The sequence below is a fragment of the Tubulanus polymorphus genome, chromosome 7, assembly GCF_964204645.1.
Source record: "Tubulanus polymorphus chromosome 7, tnTubPoly1.2, whole genome shotgun sequence".
NCBI classification, from domain to species: Eukaryota; Metazoa; Nemertea; class Palaeonemertea; order Tubulaniformes; family Tubulanidae; genus Tubulanus; species Tubulanus polymorphus.
This window is the reverse complement of record NC_134031.1, coordinates 12,188,888-12,213,548: the sequence shown is the minus strand read 5'-3', so window position 1 is coordinate 12,213,548 and position 24,661 is coordinate 12,188,888. Positions and strand designations below refer to the sequence as shown.

The 24,661-nt window shown below is 38.7% G+C and overlaps 1 protein-coding gene across 1 annotated transcript in view; it reads left to right on the top strand.

Annotated features, from left to right (window-relative positions):
- The window catches only part of LOC141909162 (nonsense-mediated mRNA decay factor SMG8-like), a 288,966-nt gene that overhangs the window by 241,974 nt on the left and 22,331 nt on the right, over positions 1 to 24,661 (top strand). Inside the window, exon 19 of the mRNA XM_074799548.1 lies at positions 13,952 to 14,073. Within this exon, the coding sequence (XP_074655649.1) occupies positions 13,952 to 14,073 (122 nt within the window). The remainder of the gene's footprint in view (positions 1 to 13,951; positions 14,074 to 24,661) is intronic.

Below are 24,661 nucleotides of genomic sequence, written 5' to 3'. Positions count from 1 at the left end.
AATCGAATGTCAAGATGTAAGATGAAATAAAATGACATAGAGGTTTCTTGATTGAAGAAAAATAGTTCCTTTCTATAAGAAAAATCAATCACATTGCACACTGTTTTCATAGAGATATTAATACTTGCCTGAGTGCATGTGGTTTCCGAAATGACATCTTTCTCCAACAAAAAACAATTGACAGCATACAGTACTGTTACAACATGTTTACAGTGAGCGGTTGGCCCTTGTCCAGCACCACATTCACACTGGCTCTCTTCAACGACTCTTTCTTTATCAACCTTGATGAGAAGCATTAAAAGATAAAGTTTAAAGTAAACAAAATACCGGTACTTATTCTCTAAGGTTAATGACCAAGGAATCATCAAGTCACCTTTTTTTGGTGCAGTGAAAATGAAGACATCCTTTCTCTCTAAGGTAGGATTTAAGTATAACAGTCCTTGTAAGTATAACAGTCCTTCAAAGATTTTCAATATTGAACAAATCGGTTTTATAGATAGAGAATTTTCAAAAAAAAATGTTTTTGATTTAATATAAACAACAGGGATGTACGGATAGAACATTTCTACAAACCTTGACATCCACCCTGTATTCCACAGTCTTTTTCATCTCTGCCCACACGACTGCTTTCAAGAAAACATAATCCGATGCCTTTGCCAAGCGTATATGACGTATAAACCTGTAAAAAAGAGAAAAAGAAACATTTGCATGAGGGAAACAACAAAATGTGACCTAAGGATTCGGTTATATGTGTGTTACCTTTGCTTGTAGAGCTCTTTACATTTATCATCAAATTTTTTATCATACAGAGCCGTTGTTCCTTGGTTGATCTTGTAAAATTCTTATCTGCATGAGATGAATTTTCCAATTTAACATAGATGAATCAGGGGTAGATTTTAAGGGGAGGAGGTTAAAAATTGAAGTCCCACTCAAAGGCATAAAAAATGATACAGTGGAACCTCGTTAAAGCAAACTTCACGACACGGGACCAGAAAATATGTTCGTTATAACCGATAGTTTGTTACATTGACATGCCTTGACTATCTTGGTTGATTGACACGAAGGACCAATGCAGACAGGTCTTGAGTACCCGTGTCCAAATTCACACACAACACCATATATATTAACTGTATTTTGTCAAATGAATTTGTATGACATAAGAATTTGTTTACTTGTCACTGCTCAACGACCTTGAGATAACATTTCAACTATGTTTGTAACCAAACTCGTGACCTGTTAGTTCAAACCCCAATAAAATGAAAAAAGAACGACACCCGCACGAACAGTTCTTAAGAACCGTTCGGGCGGGTGTCGTTCTTTTTTATAAACCAAGAACGGAAATAATTTTCAGCCACCCGGTTGGCAGGTTTTTATTTTATTCGCCGGAAATTAGAAAGAAGTAGCCTATCTATTGGAGCGGACTGCGTGTAAAGAAACGAATTTCACTATTTCAAAAGTTAAGTGGGCTAGGCCTAAAATATACTGGCTTACCAGGGTTTTGATTGCCTCCTGCCTGATTGCCTCTGGAAATCATGCATTTTCAAACGCTATGTAGGCCTATAGGCTAAACAAACGTGGACAAGACTGAGAGGGCTATGCTTACGCCTAGGCCTAACAGTGTTGGATTTCTTTTTTTTTCAACAGGGACCTTTTTTCAATAACGAATAAGAACTGTTTTCATACACAGATTGACAATTAGGCCTACGGAATTAGGGTATCAGTTTACCGTCACCTCAAATATCAAAAGTTTATGAGGGTTTTTTTCATTATTCATTATTTTGAGTCACAAAATATGCAAAACCAAAAAGCTTGAAGTCCAATGATATTGGCTCTATAAGCTGAATAAAGCTTAAATTTATGTTCGATAGATGGTGATAGTAGTAGCTCAGCTGTCAAAATAACTTTACTGACAAGGCAGTCACATTCCGAAAATTATCCTTAAATATCAACACACAAACATTGCCATCTAAACTTCTAATGGCAATCTACATCTTAGATATTGATTTGTAAAACATTTTGTCAATGATTTATGTATGTTTTTAGCATTATGTTCATTTTCTGGATCATAACAAACAAATTAGAACATAAAAATGAAAAATAATGAAATGATGCAAATTTTCATGCGGGACCTGACGATCCATGCGGGCGGGTGATGGTAAACTGATACCTCAATTCCATAGGCCAACCATTCGAAACTCACTCTCAAGAGTAATAAATGTGAATTTGCTGTCTGAATATGGATTAGTTAGATTGGCGGGCAAAGCCGGGTCGGGGGTCGGCCTCGCGTGCGCAAAAATTCAAAATTGAAAAACCGCACAAATATAACCATTTTATCAACGATAATCACTTAAAAAGTCGATAGATACCTTTCAACTAACTCCTTCCGTCCAGACACCTTAGCCCCTCTAGCTCTTAGCTCCTCTTTAAGTTTTTCGATGGTTAAATCCATGATTTAATGCAAAATAAATTCAAACATTCAACGCAGCGATGCCGAAAACGGTCGGTGGTAACGGACGGTGAATAACCGAGTTGCGTAGCAGCGCCGCGGTGCGGAATAGTACGCCGACTCCCCATTGCGTTCACTTTTCATCCGTCGTCCGTCGTAGCGTTCGTCCGTCCGTCCGTCCGTCCATAGGCGGAATCCAGTTATTTTGGGAAGTTTTGAAGACACTTCAAGGTTATGTCTTGATATTTGGTTTATACATGTAGCTACCCTAGACACATCTTCAGCCCAAAAACTGGCCCTTGGTAGATTCAAGATGGCCGACTGGTAGCCATTGTTGTTCGCCAAAATCAGCACTTTTTACACATTTTCAATGTTTTCGAGGGAAATTTTGAAGACGCTTTGATCAGTTACCTTGATCTTTGGTTAATATTTGAATCTGCCAAGGGCCCATCAGCATAAGAAAAATTGGGTCGACTTGACTCAAAACTCCTATGACCTTTTAAGTGCCCAAAAATGTCAATTTTGGCCAGAATTCTAGGTCCTGTAGCTTCCTACTGGTTTTCCATTTCTCATTGCAATTTGTGATGGGTAATCTTTGGAAAGGGATGTTTTATACCTGCGACAGGTATTTTTGATCAGCCAATTATGACACAATTGGCTGCCATCTTGGTATCATCAGTACTCATTCGTAGGTGGGAAAAAGTTTTTTCCACATTAAATTCATGCCTAAGCATATTGTGTTACTATATTCAATTGGAAAGTTGTAGCCCATAACGTGTTCTATGATTTTGGTGAGTTTCAAGGCCATTGGTTTTTGTATGTGGCCATCACGAGGGCATTGAATAATGCAATAACTTAGTATTTCTATATTATATTTGTACCTATGCATATTTCGATACCACAATCAATTGCAAAGTTGTAGCTCATGACATCTTCCATGATTTTGGAGAGTTTTAAGGACATTTGTTATTCTATATGGTCACCAGGGGGCGTTGAATAGTAGAATAACTTAGTAATTCCTTATTAGATTGGTACCTAGGCATATTTTGTTACCATAATCAATTGCAAAGTTGTAGTTCATGACATCATCTATGATTGCGGTGAGTTTTAAAGGACATTAGTTATTCCATATAGTCACCAGGGGGCGTTGAATAGTAGAATAGCTTAGTATTTCCTTATTAGATAGGTACCTAGGCATTTTGTTACCATGATCAATTACAAAATTGTATTTCATGACATGTACTACGATTGTGGTGAGTTTTAAGGTCTTTGGGTTTTGCATATGGTCACCAGGGGGTGTTGAATAGTAGAATAACTTAGTATTTCCATATTAAACTGGTAACGAGGCATAATTGAAGACGAATTCCATCTTATTATGCAGTGTACCAAATTTGATAGCTACAGAGGTGAAATAATTAAATGTTTTGATACCCATTTTTCCGAACAGAAATTTGCAACCCCTGAAAACAAATTCATCACCCTGGCAGGCTTAGCAAAACAAACCCGCTGTAAATAAAGAAACAATACTTAACTATGCCAGATATGTATATAATTTCCTATCATGTACAAAATGTAAATACTGTTAAGGAATTTCTCATATTTTATACTCTTTTTCATCTTTATTGTGCAAAACCAATAATGTAAAGCATTACAAAATGATAAAGATATTTTGAATTTGAATTTGAATTTATGATCATAGTACACACACACATACGAAGATGGATACTATTTGAATAGGGCTTAAATTTCGATGTTTAGAGGCTTCTAGTGAGTTAACAAGTTGAGTTCTGATTAATATTATGTACAGTATTTGTCAAGGCAGCATAGTACTTATGATACATCATTTTTTCACCGACAGTGAAGTTGCAGCAGTTTATATGCTTTCAGTAAGATCCAGTGTGAAAAAGAGAAAAATAATAATAAATACAGCTGCAAAGCAGCGATGTTTTCTGCAAAGCCACACCATGCCATTCAGGATGATAGGAATTATCGAAAATTTAAATACCGATACATACAATATAATGTATTGACAGATTCGAACCTAATATGCGACCACTGTGTAAAAGTCTTAACCAAGCACATTTCTAGTGGGCAAAAAATTACTCAATTCATTTTCTGAATGTGTTGAGATACTAATAGTCCATAATTATAGTTATTTTGATTGTTGCCCCTGTTTGACCTAGTTTTTAAAAATGTCTCAAATTCGCAACATTGGTAAAATATGAAAAGTTTCCATAAACCTGACAAGAAAATGTTTTCAGATTTATGCTTCTGATTTTAAAGAACATAGTTTCTTCTAATAAAAACTTACAAAATATTGTGTTTTAGTCTTCGAACATAGCATTTTGAACAACAATTTCAGGCATATCCACCTGGGCATAGTCAACCCCTCTGGCGAATCTCGATATGGTCAGCCCATGATCTAAGAACTCATATCTAACATCATCATGTAATAGGTTTATAACAGACCTACGTTTATTCGTGTATCCGTGGCTGGAGGGAGGGGATAATTGGGCTTCAAGACATGGGTGACCGACACGAGCTTTCTTACCAGCATCGATCATGGCTTCAACAACTGAAGCCCGATACCTCCTCATCGTGAAATCTTATAAATAAGTACTGTGAATGCAAGGATAAAAAGGCTCTAATCAATAGAAATAGATTTAAAGGGGGAAACGTCAATTAAAAAGATATTGGTCAAAATTTTATTTTACCCCGTTAACCAATGTTGTATTTTTGCACACCGAAATTCATGGACCAAATTATAGATTTTCAAATGTTAAAAAAATTGAACTCAATAGATATCTCCACTCTTTAGGCTTTATATTATTTCAATATCAACATCTGTTCTATTCAAGGAAATAATAACGAGTTCTTGCTTATAATCGAGCAGAACTTGCCTTCAAAAAGTTGACACACGGAGGTCACGGAGGCAGTGATTGTGCAATGCCAACCAGTGAAAGGTATTGTAAGGTGCTGCCATCTCTCGGGGCTTAAAAGAACTACTTTTATGTCGCGATTCTACAACATCGGTTAATAACGGACAAATATTAATAATAAGCGTACTAACCGACCCCAAAATGTTGTTGCAAATTCGCAACCCTGGTTAACATAGTGTGAAACTGAAATTACGTGGACATAAAATCAATAAATATGAATTGACTAGATAAAAACTAGATTAATTAAACAAATTAAATTAAAGACACATTAACTTGACCTGAAAGAATATAGGCCACTATTAGCCTTTGAAAAGATGCTCGCGCTCCGGTCAGACCAAATGGCATCTTTCTCAACTCATAAAAGCCAAAACCCGGGCCCACGTTAAAAGCTGTCTTTTCCCGATCTCGACGTGACAACTTGAGCTGCCAGTACCTGGATTTTAGATCTAACACAGTAAATCGATCGCATTCCGCTAGATTATTAAGGACCTCATCATTTCGTGGGAGACTGTAATGATCTGGTAATGTTTTCACCATTGAGCTCACCATTCTTCTTTCGGACCAATACCGACGGACTGGAGTAAGGACTACAGGAGTGCCGAATGACTCCCACATCCAACATCATCCGCAGATGTTACCTCCTTAACCATTCCCGGAGGTATCCTCCGATATCGGAGATTGACAGGCTCCTCATCAGTCGATCGAATCGTATGCTCAAACAAATCAGTGGAGCCTAAATCTAGGTCATTGAGCGCAAAGACATGCTTCAATTTCACTAGCAATTCCTTTAACATGGTTTTCTCAACTTCCGTCGTAACCCCCTGTGAGATCCACGGTTCTGAAGAACTCTTTATCCGAAACTTCGGTATTCACCCCAGCTCGCTCATCCGTCTTCTCGGACTTCTCATAAACTGTAATTTCCTCTACTCGAACAAGACTACAAACCGGTTTCTGGGTAGGTATAGTTACATCATGTTCAAACAAATTCGGACTGAAACGCGACAGCATTTCACATCGGGAAGTGTACTTACTGGGGGAATCACAATAAACTTCCCAGATGCTCTATTGAAGTGATTATCAGTCATCACTATAACCCCAGCGCCATCGGTTCTTACCATTCCACGCACTGTGATTTCTTTCCCCGCTTGAATTTGTATACTCCGTGTCAACCTAACCATACCTATTTTCCATTCTCTTTCCTCAGAAAACGGTAACCCAGACATCCGTTGAATGACATGGTTCCAATCAAAAATGGTACTTGTTGATGATATCCAGTGGATTCCACAACTAATGCTAACACATCCAGTTCTTTTGTTTCCTGTATTTAATAAAAATTAAAACGTAACCATGAAAAGATCTATCCCCACTTACGGTCAGAACCTCTAATTCATCAATTATGTCAGAAAGTGGATAAATGTTCATGTTCGGAAGAGATTCTCTCACAAACGTCTGGGAGATGGTTGATACCATCGATCCAGTATCAACTAAAGCTCTACAAGGTACTTCATTCACTGTGATATTAATCTCGTTGGTTGCTCCAACAAATTGGGAAAGATTGAGGCCTATATTCCCGGCCGAACATCGCCTCCCGTTGGATTCAACCGGTTGTCGTTTCTCTCCATAGGACAATTACGTCTCAAGTGCCCTTTCTCCTTGCAACCATAGCATCTTCTCTCCTCCAACGGTACAAATGTCGGTCGCTGTCTTGGCCCACTCTGCCAATGACTTCTTTGCAAATTCCTGTACTCGAGTTTCTCTTTGTTCAGGGATGCTATCTCCTTCCCTATCTTATTGAGGTGCTCCAACACTTGCTGCATTTGTTGAGCCAGAGATGCAGTGCTGACTTCGACTTGACCTACCCGAGCCTGGTGATTATACGATCTTTGATGGGAGTTTTTCTTTTTCCCGTTTTCTATCTCACATTCGCTATTTGCCTTTCTGACTTCAATGACTATTTTTCTAAAGGAGTAGCTGGGTTCCTTGTAATGTCGGATAGCCAATTTCAAGGGAACCGATTTCAATCCCTGCCAGAACTGTACCTTGAGAGTCTCGTCATTTATGTAAACTGATCCGTGTCCAGCTGCCTTATCCTTGCTGGCTATATCCTCGACTCAAGCTGACCAATCAGCAACGGATTCCATTTCATCCTGTCTCGCGGAATGGAATTTCACCATGATCTCTTCCACTGACAGAACTTCCCCGTAGACCAATCTTATCCAACACCTGTTGTGAAATGGGCTCATTATCTCCATCATACATATATATGTAATTCAAGATGGCGGTAAAGGTCAGCAGTGTTCTGTCACTGCTCCGTGGAAAAGTTAGTTTCTATACATGATCGAGGAACCGTCAATAGACTGAACTTAATTGTTGTAACAGCGAAAATATTCTGGACGAGGTACAGATTGTTTTTTTTTTTCGATCGATGCTCTACTGTAACTGATTTACAGACTTTGTGTATATTATCGTTGACTTCAAAATATTCTCATATAAAGTACATACATACTCGTAGATTCGTCACGCATGAATGGTTGTAGAATACGAACGCCGAAGACTTATCCGTGTGAATTGAACTGTATAGTCGTTAATCTATAGACTGTGTGTTGATGTTAATCCCCGTATTGCCGATATGTCAAATAACAGTTCGTCAAAACAATCGAGGAAACACTCATCGACAAGTGATGAGGATGGAATCAAAAGTCCCAAAAGACCTCCCAAAAAGACACAAAAAAACAATAAAATCGCAGAACAACTGAATGATGACAGTCCAGACTCCGTAATAAAGATCCTAGACGCAATTCAGTGTTTAGATACAAAAGTTGATATGTCAATTAAAGAACAAAGATCATTCAAAGCCTCCGTGCAGGAACGACTCAACACACTGGAGAAGAGCGTCAAAAGTGAATCGAAATCGACTAGAGATGACTTCCAGATCGAGATAGCCAAACTGAGTAACTCGTTTGAGAATTTAGAGACGCCAGACTGTGTGAGCCTTTCCTACCAGAAAATACCATCGTTGTTTCTGGAATAAAGTACGAATCTACCAAAAACCTACTTAAAAGCCAATGATTTGATAAGTGGTTTAGAATTAAACTACGAGGTCAAAAACGTAATGAGGACTAAGTTAATTGAAGGCCGCACACCAATTATGAAAATCGATTTTGGTGATAAGACGATTAAAGTAGATGTACTAAGGAAGAAGTACAAACTTAAAGAAATTGAACGTTTCGATAATGTTTATATTCGCTCCTCACAAAGCCATGCAGAAAGACTCAATCAGGTGAACAGTCTAACGTTGTTGCGAGCAAATAATTTATTAAACAAGTTTGCGGTCACTGCAAATGGACGTATTGTGGAAAGGGGTAGTCGCAGACCACCAAACGCCCCTGCTTCTGCACCCACCCCAGCCCCCGCCAGTAATAATAATAACTAGGACAGTGCCCAGTCTTTAACCATTTGTTCGTGGAATGTTAATGGGTGGACAACTTTTAACAGTGATCTGAGAAAGGCTATCATAAAAAACCAGGATCCTGATATTGTGTGTCTGCAGGAGACACATTTAAATAACAATGAAACAGACAGCATAGACATTGAATACTATACGTGGATACCTCACAGTAGACTGTTGAAACATAATGACGCAGCGATAAACCATGGTGGAATTGGTATTCTCATACAAAATGATCTGTTAAGTGTTTTCAATGTAAAGTCAATCGAAAAATCTGTTGATGGTTTACTTATTATTCATCTAGAGGATAAAATTACAAAATTTGATATTGTGTTGATAAACGCGTACCTACCTCCCGAAGGTTCACCATGGGGTCGCAACTCCACTCAATTTTTAAGTAATATTCTATCAACTATCTATTTGAACTCGGGAAGCGATGTCATTCTTCTGTGTGGAGATTTCAATGCGAGAATAGGTGAACAGAACGATATTAGTTGTCCGGATGTATCAGTACCGGTCCGTACAGTTGTAGATAAACAATCAAATGCACATGGTAACTCTTTCGTTGAACTATTAAATGACGCTCAATTGTGTGTACTGAACGGTCGTTTCAAAGAACATTCGAACAATTTTACAAGCATTTCGGGAAAAGGGTGATCAGTCGTTGACTATGTCGCCTTGCCCTATGATCAGTTCGAAAAAGTTTCTGACTTTTCTGTGAAACTCCCATTAGATCTTGTGAAAGATGCGCATGCAGAGACTCTCATATCAAATAGAAGTGAACCGCCTGACCACGCGATGTTAAAATTAACATTGGTTTTATTAAATCTGAATCGGTGTAAAAATGATCTGCATCAAAACAATGATATGAGGTCGGGAAATGCACAGTCACGTAAATGTTATTGGTTTAATCAGGTGCCAGCAGAATTCATGTCAAATGAAATATTTGTCAATGCATTAGAGATAATTTGTAATAATATTGAACAAGCGGAAAATGAACAATATGATATAGATGTAATATATAACAATTTATGTATGGTTATAACCAGAGAAATGGATGCCTTTCTCCAGTCTAGAGATCTCTCAAAATTTTCTAAGAAGTCTATCAAAAATACAAAACCATATTGGGATAAAGAGTTGAATACCGCCTGGTCAAATATGGTTTACTTCGAAAAAAAGTTCAATAGGTTTAGAGGTTCGCACCAGCAAAGACAAACTCTTAGATCTGATTTTAAATTTGCACGTCGTAAATTTGATAAGTTGCTCCGGGTTAAAGAAAGACGATATAAAAGACAGCAAATTTTGGATCTTGAAGTTATTAGTACAAACAACCCAAGGAAATTCTGGGAAAAAGTCAATGGATTGGGTCCACGTTCTTCCACTGTTAAAAAAACACCAATAGGTATTAAAAATATGGATGGAGAAATGGTTTATGATACAAAATATGTTTTAGATAGGTGGAAAGATGATTTTGAATCGTTGTATAAAAAGTCAGTGGTAGAAATAAATGAACACGCTTATGATGAATTAATTAAAGAGAAGCTAGATACCGAAAACGAAATGACCGAATGCTCTGAATTATTGGAAAATGATGTAATAACGCTGACAGAATATATCAATGTGTGTAGAGTGTTGAAAAATGGCAAAGCCACAGGAGTTGATGGAATACCAAATGAAATCTTTAATCATAAAAGTATTGAGACTGTTATGTTGAAATTAATGAATTACTGTTTTGAAACTCAAAAAGTCCCCAGTGATTGGTGCAAAGGTATCATTTCACCGATACCCAAGGGAGGAGGCAAAGATCCTTTTCTACCATTGAACTATCGTTGTATTGCTCTAGCATCGTGTGTCAGTAAAGTCTATACGTCAATTTTAAATAATAAAAATTACTGTGAACGTTTGGATATTATTTCCAATTCACAAAATGGTTTTCGACCAAAAGCGGTCCTGTACTGACCATATATTTTCTTTAACTAGTATGATTGAGATAAATAGGCAAAATAAGAAAGATACTTTTTGTTGTTTCATTGACCTGCAAAAATGTTTGGATTTTATCGATCGTGACTTACTACTACTTAAACTCGCACGTATTGGGCTGCGAGGTAAAATATACAAAGCTATCAAAAGCCTCTATTCAAATACGGTATCATGTATTAGGTTAAATAACACCCACTACAGTGAATGGTTTAACTATTCAAACGGTGTAAAACAGGGCGACCCAGCTTCTCCGACCCTGTGTAACATATTCTTAAATGATGTAATTATAGAGTTGAATGCAACAAGTGAAAATACATTTTCTGTAAATTGCCTAGCCTACGCAGATGACATAGTATTAATTGCTGACAGTAAAGAAAAATTACAAAATCTGATTGATATTTTTGAACGTTGGTGCAGAAAATGGGCATTAGCAATCAATCTAGAGAAAACGGCAGTGGTTCAGTTTAGAGCAAAAAGTAAATTGCAAACCCTATTTGAATTTAAGTGGCGAAATGAATCAATTACAAGTAAATTCTTATAAATATCTCGGCGTTTGGCTAGACAGTACATTAAACTTCAATGATCATACAACTGTCCTGTCTAATTCTGTCTAATTCTGGAGGCAGAGCTTTAGGGAAATTAATGTATAAGTTAAAATCACAGTATGATATCGCTTATAAAACGTTCACTAAACTATATGAATCATTTGTGGACCCTATACTTAGTTACGGAGCCGGTGTGTGGGGTTTTAAGAATAATAAACTGATAGAAGGATGCAAACTAGAGCCATTAGCCATTAGTGTGGGGTCATTAACCCCCATTGCGGCAATGCAGGGTGACTTTGGATGGTATCCAGCTAAGTATAAGCGTTATTTTGAAATTTTCCGTCTTTGGAATAGACTTATCGCTATGACGGATGATAGACTCACTAAACGTATATTTCTCCAATTACGTGATTTGAATATTGGTTGGTTCCGAGATTTTGGTAACTTATGTCGAAGCCTCGGTTTAAATAATAATTTTATAGATAATTTACAACGAGTTGATATGAAGTACGCACAAAGGTGTATTGAATTATCAATTAGTGAGCAGTGGATTTCTGAAGTTAATAATAAACCAAAATTACGCACGTATATAACATTTAAGAATACTTTCGGGGCTGAAAGTTATATTATGAATTTTATGTCAAGAAAGAAGAGAAGCTTATTAGCACAGCTAAGGTGTGGTGTCCTGGGTTTGGAAATAGAATTGGGTTGGTTAAGGGGTAAAAGGGTTGAGGAACGCGTATGTAACTTTTGTAGACCTGAAGCATGCGTTGAAGATGAATTTCACTTTATTATGCCATGTAAGAAATACGAACAAGAACGGTATAAACTTTTTGTAGATATGTCACAGGAGGTGCATGACTTCAAAGAACTAACAAAACAACAACAGTTTCAAATATTAATGGCTAACTATCAAATAACTCTAGCAACCTTTATTGAACAATGTTGGAGTAAAAGGAGTTCATGTACTTTCAGTGCCACTTGAATATATTTATGAATAAATCTAATTAATGGTGACTTATAAGCCTGTTGAGGGCTGGGTAGTGTTGAAATGTATATATTATGTGTTGGTAAAGAAGACTTATAACTACATGTCACAATAATAAAATAGATATACAATACAATACAATACATACAGGTTGGTAAGTATTCTGAGCACAAAACCTCTCAGCGACCCGCGAATTAGTCGCGTACACATTGCTTCATTCAATGATTCATTGCGGATGAGACCTTTGACCTCCTGGCGCCACTGTATATATGATACTTCCCCTTTATGTTCAGATCCACTAAAAACGCATAGTTGAGGTGACTGAACAGAAGAATTCACTTGAGGAGCGCCCCTAGCGTATACATTTTGCTGAATATGAAAAACAGGTTGATCAGGCTATCAGGAGAAACAGGCTATCAAATTACGCATCAAAAATTCACTTTATTCAAAATGTTTTCTCATTTCATAATGCATTTTATATGCATCTATAGGGTCCAGAGGGTTTAGGTTAAAGTTAGGTTGAAGGCTATATATGTAGGTTAAACATTCCAACTGTATTTTGGCTGCCTCAGTGATCTAGCAGTAAGTCACTGTGCTAATGCTTGCAGGCCTGAGTGCAAATGCTGGTCTCTTTTCTCTGTGCTGTATTTTCTCTACAGGTCTTTTAAGTCGTGGGATTCTAATCCGAGCGAGTAATGGAAAAAAAAGTGTCGGAATGAAGATGGCCGACTGGTGGTCATTCTTGTTCGCCAAAATCAGCACACTTTTAACACATTTAAAAAAAATTTTTCAAGGTACTTTTGAAGTTGCTTTGATCAATCAATTAATCATTCTTATATTTGTATCTCCCAAGGGGCCATCAGCTTACGAAATGCGTCAGTCGGACACAACTCGGCCATGTGTGACCTTTTATTGTTCCCAAAAAGTTCAACTGATTTTGGTTTTTTTACCTTTTGCTCTTCAATCCTTATCAGACACTAGGGTTTTTGGTGTAATTCATGCCTGAATTCAGAGACCTTCATCCATTCCTTGCTTGCAAGGGTTTGATTCCCTACTGCCAACACAAACCCTTCAATGGTCTATTATATTGCCCAAAGTTTCTTTGGGGGACAGGTTGTTGACAAGCGGCCACTAGTCCGTAATGTATATTGTGTATACACAATTTTACATTGAATTGTAACAGCTGCCATAAAATGAAGAGCTTTCGAAGCAGCGGTGGATCTAGGGTGCGGCCTGTGGGACCAGGGCCCCTCCCCCACCTGCAATAACCTACTCAGCCACCCTGTGTGTCACACCTAATACTGCGCTCAAAATTTTTGCACCCATGGTGTGTGCCATTGTGAGTGCTTTACATGAATCTCTAACAGACCCCTCCCACAAGACAACCCTAGATCCGCCCCTGCGAAGGACAGGTAAAGCAATCAGATGAGAAAAAAACAACAGATGTATTATAAAATAAGATTGAATTTTAAATGAAGTGAATTTGACGCGTCAAAGATGCTATTTTAATTTTAGCAGTATTTCCATACCATAGCTTCTACCCCATGGGGCTCTTGTACCCATTTTGTGACTGGTGAAATTTAATTGAAATTTTTGTCACTGCAGATTCTGGGGAAATAAGTTTGAAAGTGTTCATTGGTATCGAATATGAATGTCCGCGAGGTCATCGTTTCTTCATGAGTTCTCCTGATAAAATACTCAAAGCTAACGCAGGATCGTTGATGAAGGTAAGTGTTGTATCAAATGCATAGGCTTGATGATTGTGCAAATTGTTATAAAAAGTGTGCGTGGTTCTGCCAACATGGAACTTTCGTCCCAGAATGGGATTTTCATCCGTCATCCGTCCATCTATTCGTAGACATAATCTAGTTATTTTGGGAGGTTTTGAAAACTCTTGAAAGGATTGTCATGATATTTGATTTATGACTGGCAGCCATTGTTTTGCCAAAATCAGCAGTTCTTACACATTTTTCATAGTTCATTCTGCTACCAGCTTTCTTGGTTAACTGGTCAGCATTTCGGTAGCTCTAACCTTGCAAATGAGTTCAAATACTTAATTGCATTAACAAGGTCTTGGTTCCTTTACTTTTTTTGAGAATTCTGTGTTGATGTGTGGTGAAGCGAGCTAGTTCAAAACAGTTGAACTTTTAGTCTGAGCAACGCTGAAAATCTTCTAACGATTCGTATTCCTAATTATACCACCGCTACTAAATGTAGGGGGTATACAGGAATCAGGTGGTCTGGCCTCCGTTGTCCAGAGATCCTATTTAAGATAGAGGTTATTGGTTATCAAATATGGTTGCCATGACAGCCATTTTGAATATCTTGTTTGTGCCATACCGGGCGGGTGTTTTAGGGCGCAACACGTATAGTGCTTCACGGAGATCATGTCAATAGACACAGATTTTCATAAATATTTTTTGATTTAATCAAGGGGAGACATGTTAGGCTTGGAGCACGGATCTCACATTCGTCGGAAATTGACTTCCGAGAAACATTGTCTAGAACCATGGAAAAAACACAGAGCATCCGACTCAGTTCGAACACTCGATACAATGTTATCAGCATATATGTCTCTCAGAAGTTGTTGAGAAAGTTCACTCTGGAACAATGGAATGGAACTATTCAATAAAAAGGGCGAGCATGTAGCCCCGAACGAGATATGCTTGAATCTATATAAAGTAAACTCGTTCTCCGGATCTCTAGCGTCACTCAACCAAAAACATCTGGTTGAATCACAATCATCAGGACTTAATTCAATCTGCAGGAATGCTTTCTCGATGTCGGTGGCAATCCCAAAATTGAAAAACGGAAACCCATCAAAATAGAAGTAATATCGTTCAGCAACGGTGGCCCAGCTTCCAGGCAGTCATTAAGAGATATGGAACACCTGTCGGCAGCTGCAATCGAAAATAATACGAATCAGAGTAGTAGATGACTGTCTGAAAACCTGGTGATGAGGATTATAATGATCACGAGTGCTAGAAACGGAGGGAATTTTAACGGGCTCAATAAACCCACATGACAATTGATCAGTAATTAGAGCACTATATTTCTCCAACAGATTTTCGGTTTTAGCGATGCGGCGAACCGTAGAGCGAGTTCTAGCTTTGAAAACATTATAGTTTGTGGGTAGTATGCCGTGATTATCTTTCCAAGGCAAATTAACCCTGTATCTCCCGTCTACTAAAATGAAATACTTACTACAGAATTCATCCAGAAAAATATGGTCAGAAGGTGACCCAACATTTCTAGAGACCAGAAACGTCTGAAATCGAAAGTGTCAGGTTCAGCAATTAAAGACAATTGAACAGAATTGCTTACGTCATCACCGTTACACCCACCCGCAACCAAATGACCCAATTTCGACGGAACAGCAACCGGACCACTTGCAGATTTAATCAACTGATTACTAAGAACAAAAAGGTAGTAATTATTAGATCCAATGAATAATGAGATATCAAAGGAACTAGAACTGTACCCCGGCGGATGGGCAAAATTCAAACCTTAAAATTCAGGTATGCAATTAACTGAACCGTTAGAAACTCTGAGTGGTCTGGTTATCTCCGATACAACGATAGCTTCTACAGAAACAACTAATTTATCAATAATACAAACAATATTGATCCAAACGACGTCAACTACTCTAGACCCAGTACTGACAGCACCGAACCCACTCAAATCAACGGATTCAAAACTATGTCAGATTTAACACCTAGCTGGTGAACTAATGCCGACGTAACAAAAGTACGATGTGATCCATCATCTAATAGTATGTGAGCATTAAGACGAGTACCTTAACTCTCCACCGGTGCTACAGCAGTCTTCAAATATATTGTAGTGGAAACACCACCCTCAACCTCGGAAAGATGATTAAATTCAGAAACTGATGGCGGTGAACATCAATACCAGCTTTATCTGAAAACCCTGAATCTGAATTAGAAACGTTATTAGACGTTTTACCATGTTGTAATTCACATGGAGTTTTAGTTACCAGTGGACGTGAGGGCCCAGCTTTCGAATTAACAGAATGAACTTGAACTTTCAACGGCCTGGAAATTCTGCCCCATGAATACTAGTATGATGTCGTTTGTTACAAACTCTACATGAACCCTTTGACGAACATTTATTCATTCTATGAGCACCAAGACAATTGAAATGTAACTTGTTTCATAAAACAAAATTCAGCCTAGCCTGCGGTTCAATATATAGCCCACAAGCCGTAGGGTAATGGTCATTCGACTGACAAAAACGACATTTAAACTTCACACGATTATAATCATGGACATTCTTTGTGATATTATTGTCGACGAGAAGTGACGTCGTCGTTCCGGCTGATGACGTATCGCAGAACTTGAGAATATTAATTTCATCTAATATCGCAGAACGTAACACAGACGATTCAAATTCGCACCTCCCATTCGCAAGCGCAATGTTCTGCTTTACCTCAGCGGGCAATTTATTCATGATAATAGGAAAGAGAAGTGTACCATAAGACTCGGCCCCGACCTTCAACGATTCAAGACTTCGGATATGCAGCTCTAAATTATCATAAAAACGTCGCAACGAATTTAAACTTTAGACTGGAGGTTCTAAATCAACTAGTTGGTTCAAATTGGCCCCGCTTATCTTATGAGAAACGCCAAATCTTTCCTTCAAGAGTTGTTTAGCTTAAAAAAATTAATGGAAGTTAACACGTTGACTGCCATCAATGAGATATCTCGTAGTAGCAGGTGTACCGCTCCTTGCCACTACGAGATATCTCGTAGTAAGCCCGGAGTGAATGAATTCATTTTTTTTTTCTGTTTGGCAATGTGGATAACAACATAAATCGAAGTCTGGCAACTCAGATAAACAAGTAATTTTTAAAAAATGAATAACTAACTTTTTTTATCAATTCTTTATTTATTTATGAACATCTAAAAAATCAAATTATATTACGTGATAATTTTCACATCAAAGTTTATAAGGCATCAAACGCTTATCAAATACCTTTCCTAATTGGAAAGAAATGATTCACCTCACTGTGAATCGATAATAAACATAGTACGATAGAAATTATAGCATTGTTGTCATGGCATTTCTTTAGTTTTGTACATGGCATCTCCTGAAACAAGGGGTTACACATAATGCTGGTTTTCCAGGACAGACATCACAAACGTAACGTGTTTCTTTGCGGTTACCATCTCTTCTGCAAATGCGACATGGCTTTGTGGGGTATTGCTTTCTATCTGATGGGGGAACACATGCAAGATAGTGAAATGCTGCTGGAACATCTGGGTTTAGGGGAGGGGGAACTAATGCAACTGGTGCCAAGGCGGGGATGTCGGCAAGCAAATGTTTGACGATGGCTTCACGGAAAGCTAATATCTGAATTGAGTCATTTGCATCATTGTACATCATATGTGCATTGACAATGCTCATTTCCAGTATGTGCAAACCAATTATTTTGCCAACTACGAGTCTCGTAGCTGGCAACTGGTATAAAACGTTTACCACCACTGCCAACTACGAGACTCGACGTATCGGCCCCAATCCGCTCGGTGGTGCCACCGCGCGGGATTCACATGAAGCAGCAGAACACAAACACGGCCACTCTCTCAATTTTCAATGATAGAAATCGTGTGTGTATTTCAATTATTTCGGCTGTTAGGGTTTAAGGCACAATATAAGTTGATGATGTGATATGGCGATGTTAATTAATGATAATTCCGCAGTGAAGCTAGTCACGAACGGTGCCGATTGAGTGTACAGCTGCCAAAAACACTGAAAGGTGCGTAGTTGCGTAACTATTTGCAGTGAATTGCAGACGAAACATGAAGAAAAAATTTATACCAATCGCAATTGTAAAATAAAAATGAGATAGAACCTAAGTTAAAATTCTGGCCATTTCTAAAATGTAATTAATTATTATTACTAATTTTTAGTCAGTGCGGAACGTTTACTTTTCCAACAATAATGAGGGGTGGTAGGTAGTCATGCAATTCAAGTCATCATTTATTACACGTTACTTCCGTGTTGTTGAAAATCTCGCGAGTCCTGGACTAAACCCCAATGAACAATGTGATCTGTGTACTGGCCACAAATGCACACAGATCACGCTACACTACCCATTACACACTCCAGTACCCACAGCTTTCATATATCCATCCAAATATTTAGTGGCTTTCTTCCTGGATTCAACTCTGTTTTCACCATATAATAGGTGTAATACATGCATTAAATGCAATAAAAATTAATATATGTGGTTTCCGCCTACTTTTTGTTGATTGGTGAAATTGGCAATGTTGAGAAAAAAAAATTTTTTGAGTGACAGTCAACGTGTTAAAGGCAGACCTTCAATAACAAGCCTAGCGTCACTGCCTAAATGGCATTTCAGATGACCAAACTTTTTGACGTAACTCAGCGAATGTTGGTTGTCGACTGTAGATTCGAACAAATCCCACAAGGATGACCATTCTAGGATATCGCAACTTAATTTCGGTAATTGCAATTTTGGCAACGAAATTCTCGTCTTTTGATGGGTTGCTGCATTGTTCAAATCGGAATCGAATCGAAACTGAATTACCATGGATATCAACATGAAATAAACTTTATTGTGTAGCAATCATTACATATAAGTGTATTAGATTGAAAATAATCATATATTTGTGTCGCATGACAGAGGCGACAGAAGTCAACCAGGGATCACAAAGCCAGTCATCGATTTAACTGTTACATTTATTAACACAACACCACATAACACATACGTAGGACACCACGTAACACATAACACGTAACACATAAGACACGTAAAACACATAAGACACGTAACGTTAACTACAAAATACAAAGCGCATATAGGTATTAAATAATTTGCTAACGGAATCAAGTGAATCCGGAAAACCAATTCGATACTGCGTACATTATGACATTTGACTTACAACTTTGTAGACTAGCTGCGACTATGAAATCCCTGGGGCGAATGCCCAGCACATCCTAGAGGAGAACTATATACAACTGGGAACTGTAAGCGTGTAATAGTGGTTAAGAACCGAAAATAGCCAGTACCAAATTGAACAGTTCTGAATACAAAAATAATCCTTTTGTGCATTTCTGATACAACCCATACAATATCGAAATCCAAATCCATACCAAATCTATACACATTGAAAGATTAGACACACTGAAATAAACATACACATCAAACAAAGACAAAAGATTAAACACCACACATAGACAAAAAAGGATTCAATCGCGAACATGGCACCCCCTTGACGCCATATAATGACGTCAATAAGCTACAATAAAGAAACATGAATGATCATAGAATAAGTCCCATTAAATCTTCAATCAAATATGAATTTTCAACAAATATATTGACTAATTATATTATAGTTATTGACAATGTTCTCCCAGAACACAAATCTTAGCAACAGGCCTCAAGAACTCACCACACTTAGTCCTCACTTGAGCAGCGCGAACGCGACCATCTTCACCAGGAAATACTCTAACTACCCTGGCCATATCCCACTGACCCCTAGGTAAAACATTATCTTGTAGTACTACCAGATCACCACACTTCACCTGTTGTCGTTCTTCAGTCCACTTATCCCGGACAGTTAAAGAAGGCAAGTATTCACGGAGCCAACGCCGCCACAAGTGGTCAGCAATGACCTGGCTTTGCCGCCATCGTTTTCTACTTGATATTTCTTTGTCGTGAACAATATCAGGAGGGAAAAGAATGATTCGGAGTCAAAGGGGTTAAGTCATCAGGGTGTGAACTGTTATGCGTTATAGGCCTACTATTGATTGCAGCTTCTGTTTCAATAAGTGTAGTGCGCAAGACAGAGTCAGATACTAAATGATTCTTTAAAACACCTTTCAAAGCCCTTTTTGTAGATTTAACCAATCTTTCCCATGCACCACCGAAATGTGGGGCATACGGAGGGTTGAAATGCCACTTGATTTTCTTTTGAATGAGAAATTCATGAATCTGGTTTTGGTTAAAATTATTAATGGCTTGAGACAATTCGCGATCAGCGCCTACGAAATTTGTACCGTTGTCACTGAAAATTTCTTCTGGTGGACCCCTACGACCGATAAAGTTACGTAATACTATAATGAAAGCGTCATATAACATGCTCTGTACCTGAATGTAGGAGCAGATCATGAGTAAACATAATAACCAGGTTGGTAACACAGAGAACGTTTCCATCAAAAAACGAACATAGAGGAAGAGGAGAACTGCGTTTTGGCAGAGGAACTCCAGCCCTCATAGCATCAATCTCTTCAGGGTAATGTCGTAACTGAACATCAATGATTAAGGAGTCTTCAGCCTCGACGATTTCAGAAAACAACAAGCGCTTGGATGTTGCATCACAATTGTAAAACTTACTCAGGCGTGGTACTGCCTTAGCAGACTTGTAGGTGGCTCTAGACACCCAGGCCACATGCCTTTTTAGTTGCATCCATGAGGAAAAACCTTCTGTGTCAACAATAGATGGTATCTTCCAAAGACTAGAAGAATTACAAACAACAGAATTTACAGTGGAATCAACACAATTTATATTTGTTTTAGGCATTCTTTTCACATCATTAGAGTCAATAACAGGGCCTCGAACGACTTCTTGATCAGGCCATTCATTTTCATCACTTTGCAGGAAATCAGGCCCTTGAATGAAATGTGAACTGCTAATGTCTTTAGCGGACAAACCACGTGTGCACGCGTCAGCAGGATTTAAATGGGTTGGAACATGCATCCACTGCTCAGCATCACTACTCTGTAGAATCTTTGTAAGTGTGTTCAACACAAACGTCTTGAACCGTGTAGTTTTATTATTTATGTACCGGAGAACAGTCAGAGCATCTGTCCAGTAAATTACCCGCTGGAAATTCAATTGATGTAATGCATCTTTCAAACTATTTACCAATAGAACTGCTAACACTGCACCTTCTAGCTCCAGTTTTGGAATGGTAAATGGTTTAATGGGGGAAACTCTGGTCTTTGAGGCAAGGAAGGAACAAACGAACTCACCATCAGGTAAAGGGATGTGTAAATAAGCGACAGCACCAAACCCAGCCTCCGAAGCATCGGCAAAGATGTGCATCTCCACTATCGACTCTCCTACAATGAGACTCTGGTGATGCCGACCAAGCTGAAATGCACACAAACCCTGAAGTTCACCGAGCCATTCTTTCCACTTCATTAACAGCTCACCGCTGATTTCATCATCCCAATGGTACCCGTGACGCCATATCTCTTGGATGAGGCACTTCGCTCGGAAAGTGAATGGTGAAACGAACCCCAAAGGGTCAAAGATCGAACTCACAGTACTCACAACACGACGTTTAGTCGGATTCTCATCTTTCGACACCGGTTTTATAACGAAGTTGTCTTCTTCAACATCCCATCGGACTCCCAGTGCTCGTATCACCGGCAGCTCATGTAAGTCGAGGTCAAGTTGTGGCTTAGCTCGTTCAGATTTGGAAATTTCTGCTAACACAAGGCGGTCATTGCTGATCCACTTTGTTAGATGAAAGCCCCCAAGAGCCAAAATCTGAGCCACCTCCTTAGATAACTCAATAGCCTGAAATGTAGTTGTAACCGACTTTAACAAATCATCAACATCGAAATTATGTAAAATTGTTTGAACAGCCAAGTCACTGAATAATTCACAGTTGTCTCGCGCAGTACGTTTAACACAATAGTTTGCAGCGCAGGGTGAATCGGCTGCCCCAAAAATGTGGACAGTCATTTTATAACCGTCGGGAGACCGGTCTTCCGTGATGTCTTCTAACCACAAAAACAACAATGAATTAGAATCTGATTCAGGCACCCGAACTTGATGGAACATACCCTCGATGTCTGCTACTATAGCAACATCTTCTAATCTAAAACGCTGTAACACACTGAATAATCCATTCATCAAGTCGGGACCTGTCATCAGCTGATTGTTTAAAGACACTCCATTGCGAAGGGCTGCTGCATCAAAGACAACACGGAATTTATCCGGCTTATTCGGGTTCACTACACAATGATGCGGTAAAAACCAAGTTTTCTTACCTGTTGATTCCAACTCTTCCTGTGTTATTTTTCTCGCATGGCCTTTCTCGATATAACCGTTTACCGTCTTACTATAGCCATCTCTGAGACGTGGGTCACTGTTTAAGCGACGTTTAAGATTTCTGAACCTCAATTCTGCTTGTCTTCTGTTATTTGGCATGACGGCCTCGGTGTCACCCCAAAGCATGCACACTTCAGTGACCTTTCGTCAAATGACACGAAGATTCTAACATCTGAAAACTGCGTTTATCCTCCGCTGAGCGACAACGTCTTTCATCGTCAATAACTACCCCAAATGATTCAGTTTTCCAGAACCGCTCAACTTGTTCATTGAGAATATCGTTAGCAGAAGCGGAAGAATTTACATAAATGCGACTAGAAACACTACAATTCAACGATACCCCCATAACGCACCAATCGAGTGGTGTACGTATTCCAATGGGCTGATCATCATAATAAGTCTCAGAATTCTGGCGTATTTCTAATTGAATATGGGCCCTCGGAACATTCGCTCCGATGAGAATTTTGACTTTACCCGATTCTATCTTGCTAAGCTGCAATCCTTGTAGATGGGAATAACGTTTTAAGTGGTCAGGTGACTGAATAGGGCAATTAAACTCACCCTGACGTGTCCAGGCTGAAGAAACGATGACAGATTCCGCATCAGGGTCATATCTGGAACGCACTGAAAATGAAACCTTCTTGGACATTTTTGAATCACTAGAATTACGCGTATCCATTGTTAGTAATAGTTTGGTCGCCCTTCAAACCCAGATCCTCCGCTAATTCACTCTCAATTAAACTAATTTCACTAGCGCTATCAAGTAATGCAAAGGTCGATATACAGCAGCCATTTTGACCTTTGACTATGACCAGTACAATTTGGAAGTAAACAGACTGGAAAACATCTGAAGCCGTGTTGTAATTGTCTGCCCTAATTAGGGACGGTTCATTACTCTCTGGCTCACCAGTACCTTGTTCAGAGCTTGCCTGATTTCTTAAGGGCAGAAAAGGTTTGGACTGCAACTTGCCTTTGATAAAGGTAGCTGGTGAAGGATGGTACTGTACCCGATGAAGACAAGTGTGATGCCTTTTCTTATACACCCTGCAAGAAATATTTGAAGGACAAGTATTAACTTGATGACCTGGATACAGACAGTTAAAACATAATCTTTTAGACCTAGCAAACTCAAACCTATCTTTAACTGTCTTATCGATAAACTCCTTACACCTAGATACATTATGTTTTTCTGAACAAATCAAGCAAACCAAATTTTGATGCTTACTATTATCTCCAGTCATATTAACAGAAGCTAGTTTTTTCCCATTTCCGGAATATGCTGTTAGGATTTGAGTAGGCTGTTGTACAACTTTAGCAGGAATACTTACAGCATATGGACCACATTGGGCCTCCACACGAGATTTCAACCAACTACACAAATCTGATAGATTTGGCTCTCTGTTACGAGCAACATTGCTAACAAATTCGTTCCATTTTAAACGTTTATCTACTGGCAGTCGTTTTGCTGCTCTTTGCAATAATTCTACACTAGATAATTCATATAAATAATTCAATTGATCGAGAACAATTATACAATCTCTAATGCTTATGTAGAAATCTCTCAAACTATTTGAATTTCCGGATGCAACATTTGGGCCAGAAGTCACACTATTTAAATGTGCCCTAGCTACAAGAACCTTTTTACCAAACATAGATTTGAGCTCACTCAACGCCTTACCATAATTGCGGCCAGTAAACCCTAGATCCTGTATCACCCTTTTCGCCTCACCACGAACATGAGATTGCAGGAGATCCATCTTCCTATTGTCAGTCAAATCAGGTCTAGTGTGAACCTGAACGTTGAACTGCTCTACGAACCTGAGCCATTGTAACGGTGATTTATCAAATATCGGCAAATCGACGGATGGCAAGTCTCGATCAACGGTCAATTTTGCAAGAACTGAAACAACATTGGTTTCTCCAACCGGTACTGTCGTGACTTGACCAGACGTTAAATTGTCAATCCACGCGTCTACTGGTGGCTGTAGTATATGCTGAGGGTCGAATTCAACGGCTCTAGGATTCAACCCCGAATGGTTTAACCACGCTTCAACGCCTTCATTATTGCTCATATGCTCTGCAGGTATCGTTGGGTTGCAAGCATCGTCAACTGGATTCGTAACCTGCGGCACTGACCTTTTCGATAAAACAGAACGTTTCGCACTACAAATTCTTACTCAAGACTTTCAAAGACATCATCATATTTCTA